At 39.9% G+C, this 10,526-nt stretch overlaps 1 protein-coding gene across 1 annotated transcript in view; it reads left to right on the top strand.

Moving 5' to 3' along the window:
* Window positions 1-10,526, top strand: part of DNAH8 (dynein, axonemal, heavy chain 8) — a 294,659-nt gene that overhangs the window by 77,289 nt on the left and 206,844 nt on the right. The window contains exons 26-29 of the mRNA XM_006775895.2: window positions 554-750; window positions 1,320-1,446; window positions 3,787-4,022; window positions 6,014-6,118. Coding sequence (XP_006775958.1) covers window positions 554-750; window positions 1,320-1,446; window positions 3,787-4,022; window positions 6,014-6,118 — 665 coding nt within the window. The remainder of the gene's footprint in view (window positions 1-553; window positions 751-1,319; window positions 1,447-3,786; window positions 4,023-6,013; window positions 6,119-10,526) is intronic.

Raw genomic sequence — 10,526 nt, 5'->3', positions numbered from 1 at the left:
GAGAGAGAGAGAGATTGACTCGAGAGCAGGGCATCGATGAACTGCAGCTCAGGGATGTGCCCTGGCTGGGAATTGAACCAGCAACCTTGAGGGTCACAGGATGACACTCAACCAACTGAGCCACGCCGGCCAGGGCTCAAAATAGTTTAAGACACAATAGTTTAACAAGAACAAGTTAAGAGCTTAGTTGGTTGAGGGTCATCCTGTGCACAGAAAGGTTGCCAGTTGGAATCCTGGTCAGGGGCATGCAGGAGGCAGCCGATCCATGTTTTGCTCTTGCATGTATATTCTCCTCTCTCGCTCTCTTTCTCTCTCTCTCTCTCCCCCCCCATTCCTCCTCCTCCTCCTGCTCCTCTTCCACCTCCTCCCTCTCTAAAAAATCAATAAAAATATTTTTAAAAAAGAAGTGAAGACAGCAAGAGAATAGTTCTTAATTACTTTAGAGGGGGAGTCTTTAAAATAACACAGCTTGAAAAAGTCTATAAATACTGAAATGGATATAATATTTAAAGTTGTATAGATGTTGTCCATATGTGAAAACATCTGTTTTCAGGATCTTTTGAAGACTTAATTCCTGCGAGGAAGCTGAAGAATTTTTATCCAGGTGTAGCAGAGCACAAGGATATTTCCAAGTTGGTCCTGCTCCTCTCCTCCTCCGTGAATTCTCTAAGGAAGGCGGCCCATGAGGCTCTGCAGGACTTCCAGAAATACAAGACGCTCTGGACAGAGGACCGCGACGTGAAAGTGAAGGTGCGTTTCTGCTGCCTGGGATGCAGTTGGGGTTTGGTTTGTTTGTATCTAATGTGTGCAGGGGCACCAAGAAAATATCGGTGATAATGACAGGAACCCGTGAGCAGAGGGCAATAACCTATAAGCGCCAAGCACCTAACCTGTTGTATCGTGTGTCACTCTCACAATGACACTCTGAGGCTCTGAGTCAAATTCATGTCTGAATTTCATGTAATTTGGGTAAACAGTTGAGGACCAGTTACGTTCAGATCGTCCAGGGGCCAGGCACTCAGGGTGTGCACACCTACAGAGGCTCCACTGTAGTTTTAGTCGGGCTCAAGGGAACCTGAGAATTCTGAACAGCCATTCATGACTTCTGTGACCTTCCCTCCCACCGCTCTCTTCCAGTACTAACAGGTAGTTTGCCTTCTCCTGGTCTGCTCAGCTGATAGCACAGACCAGTGTAAAAGTACCTGAGTAAGTTCAGTGCTCTAGTGTAACTATTTACATAGCGGATTTATACTTTTTACGTAAGGGATTTAATTTGGAGAAGCATCAAAAGCTAAAGAAAACACTGATTGTTTCCTCAGGAATTTCTGGCTCACAACCCCTCTCTGACTGAGATCAGATCAGAAATTCTGCACTACGCCACCTTTGAACAGGAGATTGATGAGCTGAAGCCTGTCATCATTGTAGGAGCACTTGAATTGCATACAGGTATTTAAAAATATTCCGTAACATATCTGTATTTTCACAGGAAGCGTCACTTAATTTAGAAGCAGTCATTAAGCTACCTTGGTACAACAATCTAAATGTTAAATATTTCTGGACCACCAATATTGTTCATGTATGTGTTACATATAATATGTGTGTGATGTGATATATTATGTCTTTTTATATATAATATTATACCATGGTGGCTTAACACACTTAATCGGCAGCACAGCTCCTCAACTGGCAGTCAGACAGCTGAGGATAAGGTGAAAGTTCTTGTGAGGAGGGGTTGTATACCTGAGCTAGGAGTCAAACAGTTTGAAGTCTCCTGAAACGTTAAACTGTTTGGGATTAGAACATCAAAGGGTGATGAAGCAGCCACTTCATGTCTGAAATAAATGCCCGAAGTGACTTTAGTGCTTCCTGAAGTGAGGCAGAGCTGGGCTGGCCAGGCACAGAGCTCCCTGCAGAGCAGACTGAAGGTCTCACGTTGTGGACCCAGAGTTTACATCATCTGTAGAAGGATGCTTGCTTCGGTGAGACTATTGCTGATTGGTTGGCACCCAGAGGTGGGTGTATTGAGTATGTTCCTCCTGATTGGTGGACATTCAGACAAGAGGGGCTGACACTGATGGACTTGCAAAAGTATGTGAACTAAGGAGAATTGGTCTATGGTTTGAGTTTAAAACTGGTTGTGGTGGTAACTTGTTGCCATGGTTACAGAGGTACAATCAGTTTTGTCTTAAGTTTGTGAGATAATTATCCTCCGAAGATATTTGAATAACCTATTTTGCATCAACTAAACCTACTTGAGCTGTGTTGAAGGGAGAAAAGGTATATCCCATAGGTTTTCACATCTATGCTCAAGGAATCCATGTACCGGTGGCTCTCAAATTTAACTACCAACATTACTTGACCCCTTTTCTGGTGGTGTAGACAGTACCCACCTCATGAACTATTTTATATACGCTTAGCATGGTACCTGGCAGATAGTTAATGTCCAATAAATATTATATACTCTAATATCTACGAAGAAGGGACTTCGTTTGGAGAAGAATCATAAATACTTGAGGGGATTATTGGCCAGAAACAGAAACGATATATCAAGGGCAATCATTACAAGAACTTTGGTATCGTTTTGGAAACTGTACTCTACCTATTGTTCTAATGTTCTATTTGTTCCCTTGTAGAGGTTAGCACTATGATCCTTAATACAAGAATTAACTGTAGCACAGTGTTCTCGTTGGCCAGGTACTTGCTCTTAGAGAGAGAAAACTGAAAATGGGATAGAGGAAGACAGTGATAAAGAAAGGGGAAGGGAGGCTGAATCCCTGGGGCCCGCGGAAAAGGAGAAAAGAGGCCCGGGAGGTGTGGACCTTATGAAATAGGATCTCACAGCCTCAGTCAACAGCTGGCCCTGTGTGTCTTGTCAGGGTACACTTTCCTCAGCTCCCTAGTCCTCTCAGTTTAAGTGTTAGGGATTGAGAGGGGAGAGGTTATGTTTCCAGTTTGGCGGGGCTGGGGAGCTTAGGAGCACCGAGAGGAGAAAAAGGAATGGGTAAGGATAGAGAAGGTAGAGTTGACTAGTTAGAACTGTGGTTTTTTTTTTTTTTAGGGAACAGAAACCTACTTGAGCTATGGTGAAGGGAGAAAAATATATCCCAGAATCCAAGGTGCAACTGGGCTTTCGGAATGGACCAGAACCGGGGACAGTATAGGAAGCTGAGGAAATCCTTTCTCTCTGACTCTCATTTCTTCTCCCCTCTGTGCATGACTTTCCTGCTTTCCAGTCAAGGGGGCTCCCCTTAAGCCTTATTCCAGACTCAAGAACAGACTCCGGTTAGTACATGTAAGGTCAAGACTGACTGGGACCATCAGCGAGGCCCAGGTTCAGGGTCAGGTTATACACATTCTCCAGCCATGTGGGTGAGGTAGGAAGTGGAATGACAAGAAAACAGGAAGGTTTGGAAGACAAAAAATATATTACACTGTACTGTGTGGGGTTACCTAGAAGGAAATGGGGTGATGCGTGAGGGCCAGAAACAGAGCAATGTTCACGTTGGACAGTGCTAGAAGTAACTTCTGAAATTCTTCTTCATAGACTTTAGTGTCCTCTTGCACAGCTTAGCTTACTCCACGGGGATAGGAATTAAATCTTCAGAATTGAGCAAACCTTACAGCACATTCAAGTCGAACTAACTACTTTTCAAGTGCTCAGTAGCCATATGTGGCTAGTGGCTGTTACATGGGACAGAGCAGTTATAGATGCTCAGATTACACATAAAATGAATCGTTTCAGAATGTCAGGTGTATTCTATTTTGATCTTTTCTTGTCTTCACCAGAGCCAATGAAATTGGCCTTATCAATTGAGGCTAAGGCATGGAAGATGTTACTCTGTCGATACCTGAATGAAGAATACAAAAAGAAAATGTCAGACATGATAGCATTCATTACTGAATACTTGAAAAAGTTATCTAGACCTATTCGTGATTTAGATGATGTCAGGTTTGCAATGGAAGCCTTGTCCTGTATCCGTGATAATGAAATTCAAATGGACATGACTTTGGGACCAATTGAAGTAAGAAATGATTGCATTTTTCATTCTTAGAGTGCTATTAAAAAATAGAGACACACTAAAAATTGATTCTGTTAACATATTTCATTATCTTATGGTACAGTCTGTCTATTTCTCCTTTCTGATGTTGATTTCTTTGGAGGTATTTTGACAATTATCATCAGTGAACAGTAAACAAGGGAATAGTAATATATTAATAATGACGTACGGGTCTAGACAGTGTTCATTTTATTTTATGCTGGCGCTGACCTTTTACAGAAGGGAGTGGTTGCACTGTCTCACACCAGCCCTAACATCTTAGGCAAGTTCCCCAAATATCTTCATCTTTCCTTAGAAGCCAGGTCTAGGTCTCACTCATGGCCAGTGGCATACATGGGCAGCACGGTGGGAGTGGTCCACTTAGGCTTAATGGTAAACTGCTGGAATTTAGACGAGCAGATGTTTTTAGAGAAGAATACTGTATTCACTTTCTTTTGCTAATACAAGAACAAATTACCATAAATTTAACGGCTTAGAGCAAGGCAGATTTATCATCTTAGCGTTCTAGAGCTCAGCCTTCTGTGAAGGGTCGATTAGGGCTAAAATCAGGATGTCAGCAGGGCTGCACTTTTGGAGGCTCGAGGGAAGAAGTCATTCTGGCGGCAGTCTTGGGTCATGCGCCTTCCAGCAGTGGCATCTCTCCTGCTCTGCTTCTGTCCTCACGTCTCTGACTCCCACTCTCCTGCCTCCACGTTCCCTTGTGTGGACCTTATGATTACATTGGGCCCACACAGTCAACCCAGGATAATCTCCCAGGATAATCAAGTTGCTTAATTTTAATTACCCCTGCAAGGCCCCCTATGCTGTGTAAGGTAACATAATCACAGGTTCCAGAGATTAGGATGTGGACAATTTTGGGGAGACCATTTTTCTGTCTTACCGTAAGGGTTTTGTGGCTAATATTTAGAAGTCACGGTTCATGGTGATAATAAAAATCAGACTTTTAATTCATTTTATTACTGTTTTTTAAATTCTCTATAGACAATGCACTCCTTCATTACCTGCATTTCCAGTGCCTCCTTTTGGTACCCAATCTCATGGTGGAGCATAGCTTTCATATTTTTATATATATATCAGACAAAGGGAGAGGGAGAGAGACATAGAAACATCAGTGATGAGAGGGAATCATCTGTTGGCTGACTCCTGCACTGGGGATTGAGCCCACAACCTGAGCATGTGCCCTGATAGGAAATCAAACTGTGACCTCCTGGTTCATAGATTGATGATCAACCACTGAGCCACACCAGCCAGGCTGAGCAAGATTTTCTTTTCTTCTTCTTCTTCTTCTTCTTCTTTTTTTTTTTTTGAGCATAGCTTTCTTGATCCTATTTAGAGTTTATACTTTCTGGTAGCTCATGAACTTCATACCTTTATTACTTCTTTAAATAATAACATTTGGGATTTTGGATGCTGACCACCTATTCCTCAAGATTTAGCAAATCATCATACCATTTTTTCCCTAATTCCAGAAGCTCAATTCTTCACTATAAATTCTTTCGGTAAAAGCAGTTGCTAATCCATCTCTTTAATCATTCAAGTTTCTGTTCTTTGGAGTATCTCTCCCATCATCACTTCGTTCCATTCCTTGTATAGCCAACTCATATTTTCATAGAGCACGAGACAGTATTTTTCAGGGTGTTGACATAAGATCAAGTAGGAGAGAGAGGCAGAAAATGATTCTAGGGGTTATTTTCTAGGTTAGAATCTCCGTGCGATCTGCCTACAGTTCCATTAGAATCACCTAGGCACTTATTACATGCAGATTTCAGGGTCTTGGAGTTAGGTTAGTACCAATGTCAGCGAGGATCGAGAGGTGCTTCTTTCCACGTTTAGTATTGGAAACAAGTCTCCTGAGTGTGCTGTTTTCTAAGACATGGGACTGTGTTTCTAGAGGCATCTAACTGGTTTGACAGTTGCTTCCCTTGTGATGTTCTGAACTCACCCTCACTCCACAGGAAGCCTATGCTATTCTAAACAGATTTGAAGTTGAAGTAACCAAAGAAGAATCAGAAGCAGTTGATACCTTGAGATATTCTTTCAACAAATTGCAGAGCAAAGCTGTAAGTACAAACTTAATTCTTATTTTTTACTTATAAATTCTTATGTAATTCTTATAGTGACTGGCTTAAGTCACTATCTCCAGAAAAACACACATTTTATAGTTTTAAAACGATAAATATATTTTATTTTAATCACTTTATTGATATACTAGAGCACTGGTTCTCAACCTTCCTAATGCCGCGACCCTTTAATACAGTTCCTCAGTTTGTAGTGACCCCCAACCATAAAATTATTTTTGTTGCTACTTCATAACTGTAATTTTGCTACTGTTATGAATCGTAATGTAAATATCTGATATGCAGGATGTATTTAGGTAACCCCTGTGAAAGGGTTGTTCGACCCCCAAAGGGATGGCGACCCACAGGTTGAGAATCACTGTACTAGAGACACGATGCAGGAAGATTCATGCAAGAATGGGCCTTCCTTCCCCTGGCTGCTGGCACTGCCTTCGCTCTGGCTGGAGCCACCTTTCTGCCTTTGTTCTGGCTTCCCACGCTGCCCAGATGCCCAGAGCGGCTGGAGCGGTGCAGAGCGCCTGCATCACACTATGGCAACGACGCAAGTGTCCCGCCCCACCCTGCCCCTGGCCGCTCGGCTCCTGTGTATGCAAATTAACCCACCATCTTTGTTGAGTTAATTTGCATACTGATTGGCTGGTGGGTGTTGTGAAGGTATGGTCAATTTGCATCTTCCTCTTTTATTAGTGTAGATGATCCACATGAAATTTACCATTTCATAGTACACAATTCAGTGATTTCTACTGTAGTCACAGAGTTGTACAAACACCATCACTATTTAACATTAGAACATTTTCATCCCTCAAAGAAACCCTAAACCCATTAGCAATTACTCTTTCTTTTCTCACTACAGCCTCTGGCAACCACAACTCTACTTTCTATGTATGGATTTGCCTTTTCTGGATATATAATATAGATAGAATCATAGATTGTGTAGTCTTTTGTGACTGGCTTCTTTCAATTAGCATAATATTTTCAAGGTTTATTTGTATTGTCTTGTGTAGTAGTACTTACTAATGGCTAATGATGTTGAGCATCTTTCCATGTGCTTTTCAATCATTTGGACATATTCTTTGGAGAAATGTGTATTTAAATCCGTTGTTTTAAAAATTGGGTTATTTCTTTATTTTTGAGTTATAAGAGTTCTTTATATATCTTGGATATAAGTCCTTTATCAAAGAATTTGAAAATATTTTCTCTCATTCTGTGGATTGTCTTTTTACTTTCTTGATAGTGTCTTTTGAAGTAAAAGGTTTTAATTTTGAAGAAGTCCAATTGGCATAATTTTTATTTTTTTGCTTGTGTTTTTGGTATCATATCTAGGAAATCATTGCCTAATCCAGGATCATGAAGACTTGCTATTATGTTTTCTTAAGAAGAGAGTTTTGTAATTTTTAGCCCTTACATTTAGGTCTCTGATACATTTTGAGTTAATTTTTCTCTGTGTTGTGAGTTTTGGGTCCAGCTTCATGCAAAAGCATGTAGATACCAGTTGTCTCAATGCCATTTGTTGAAAAGTCTATCCTTTCACCAGTGAATTGCCTTGACACCCTGTTGACCATGAGTTGACCCTAAGTGGAAGGGTTTATTTCTGGACTCTCAATCTATTCTGTTGTGTATATGTGTACGCCTATGCCAATACCATACTGTCTTGATTATTGTAGCTTTATACTGTTGTGTGTTTTTTAAAATTGTGGTAAAATACGCATAACTTAAAATTTACCATCTTAACAATTTTTAAGTATATACAGTTCACTGGTGGTAAGTATATTCACATTGCTGTGCAGTGCATCTCCAGAACTTTTTCATCATATAAAACTAACTCTATACCCATTAACCAGCAACTCCCCACTCTCTCTTCCTTCAGCCCCTGGCATTCTACTTGCTCTCTCTATGCATTTGACTACTTTAGGTACCCTATAAAGTAGAGTCATACAATATTTGTCTTTTGGTGACTGGCTAATTTCAGTTAGTATAAGGTCTTCAAGGTTAACCCATGTTATAGCATGTGTGAGAAATCCTGTCCTTGTCAATCTGAATAATACTGCGTTATATACATAGTACCACATTTGATTGACTTGCCTCCACTTTTTGGCTATTGTGAATTATGTTGCTATGAACATGGGTGTATGAATACCTCATTGAGACCCCACCTTCAATGTGTTTCGATCTCTATCTAGCAGTATAATTCTATTTTAATTTTAATATAATTCCATTTTTAATTAATAATTCTGTGTTCCATCGCGGCTGCACCATTTTACATCCCCACCAACAGTGCACACGTTCCGATTTCTCCACATCCTTGCCAACACTAGTTTCCTTGATAGGAGGCATCCGTATCCACTGTGGTTTTGATTTGCATTTCCCTAATGATACATGATGCTGAGCATCTTTTCATATACTTATTAACCATTTGTGTGTCTTCTTTGGAGAAACATCTACTCAAGTTCTTTGCCTATTTTTCAAATGGATTGTTTGTTGTTGAGTTGTAGGGGTGTTTTTGTAAGTTCTGGATGTTAACTCCTTATGAGATCTATGATTTGCAGTTATTTTCTCCCATTCTGTAGTTTGCCTGTTCACTCTGCTGATTGTGTCCTTATAATCCTTTCTATTTCTGTAAGGTAGGTGGTGCTATCCTGCCTTTCACCCCTAACTTTAGTAATTTGGGTCCTTTCTCCTTTATTCTTGGTTTGTCTAGGTAAAAGTTTATCAATGTTGTTGATCTTTTCAAAGATGAACCTTCAGATTTGTTGATTTTTCTCTATTGTTTTTGTAATCTCTATATCATTTATTTGTGCTCTATTTTTTAAAATTATTTCTTCCCTTCTGCTTGGTATGGGTTTAGTGTTTTCTATTTCCCTAGTTTGTTAAGGTAGATGGTTAGTTACTGATTTGAGATTTTTAATGTATGCATTTATAGGTATATCTTTCTCTTTAAGTATTTTTGAAATAGGTAAATATATACATACCACAAATTAGACATTAAAAATGAACTCCAAGGGAATGTTCAGGTTCTTTAAATATACTGAAAATTTTTATTAAATATTAATTAAATTAACAATGGCTTAAAATTTATTGTGTATGGAAAAATTTGTCACTGAGGTTGAAGCAAGACATAGTAGCAAGGGCATAGAGCTGAAATGGGGTCATGACTTGGGATTCCATCTCTGCTGTCAGCCAATTGGGTGATCATATGCAAGTTAATAATCTTTGTTTCTAAATTTCTTCATGTGGTCATTTAGGAATATCTTAGGAGATTTTTATATGTGGTTATGAGGCTCACTTTGAAGTAATGTATATAAAATAGTTTTATGCTCATGTCTATTTAAGTTCATGTTAAATATTGACTAATATGCTTGTTTTGAAAAATGTTTGCTGATTAGTCAGAAGAGTGAGTCTTAGGAAGGAAGTGGGAAACACTCATGGAGACTTAGTGAAGTCCAACTTTCTCTTGTTCAATGGAAATAATTCATGTGAGTTGTTCTTCTATCTCTTTAGCTGTTAGTGTGAAACCCACTGACCCATGCTCTGGCCAGTTTTACCAGTAGTTAGAGCATTGGCCCTCTCACTGAAGGGTTGAGGGTTTGGTTCCCCATCAAGGACATGTACCTGGGTTGCAGGTTCGATCCCCAGCCCCAGTTGGGGTGCATGCAGGAGATAACCAATCGATGTGTCTCTCTCATTTCCACTCTCTTTAAGAATCAATGGAGGAAAAATTATCCTTGGGTGAGGATTAACAAAATAATTTAAAAACTAAAAATAAACCCACTGACCTGCCCTTTAGTGAAGGTAGACAATTCCATACTATAGTTATCATTACCAGACCGCTGTACCGATATTTCGGTAATTTCCACACAAAGGTGGAATATTGGTGCTAGATGAAAGGTAGATGAACGGTAGACCTATTTTCTACAATGTCTCCAAGTTCCATCTTATTCTAACCACTTGTTTGCATGTAACTAACATTTTTCTATATCATGTTGGTTTTTTCTCTTTAATGCTCAGGAGCCCAGGTATAGGGGACAGTTAGGTTCAGGGCCTCAGGTCTGGTAGACTTAAGCTTAAAGTAGTGTATGTTCCAACCAAGATAGAGGCTATTGTTGAGAGCAGTTAAGGGCGGGGGCCTTGGAACCCCACTGCCAGGTTTTGAATCTTGACCTTGCTTCGTACTGGTGCTAGACCCTTAAAGAAATTACTTAGCCTCTCCGTGCCTCGGTTTTCTCACTTGTGAAATGGGTATAATATTAATATTTATCTCACAGGGTTGTTTTGAGGATTAAATATGATAACACATAAAGAGCCTGGCAGATAATAAGCATTAATTAAGTAGTATTATGATTGAAGGTTTAAACAGAAGCTTTGAAGACTATTATGGAAGAAATTTGCTATA

The sequence above is a fragment of the Myotis davidii genome, unplaced genomic scaffold (assembly GCF_000327345.1).
Source record: "Myotis davidii unplaced genomic scaffold, ASM32734v1 scaffold289, whole genome shotgun sequence".
Lineage (NCBI taxonomy): Eukaryota > Metazoa > Chordata > Mammalia > Chiroptera > Vespertilionidae > Myotis > Myotis davidii.
This window is presented reverse-complemented; position numbering and strand designations above follow the sequence as displayed.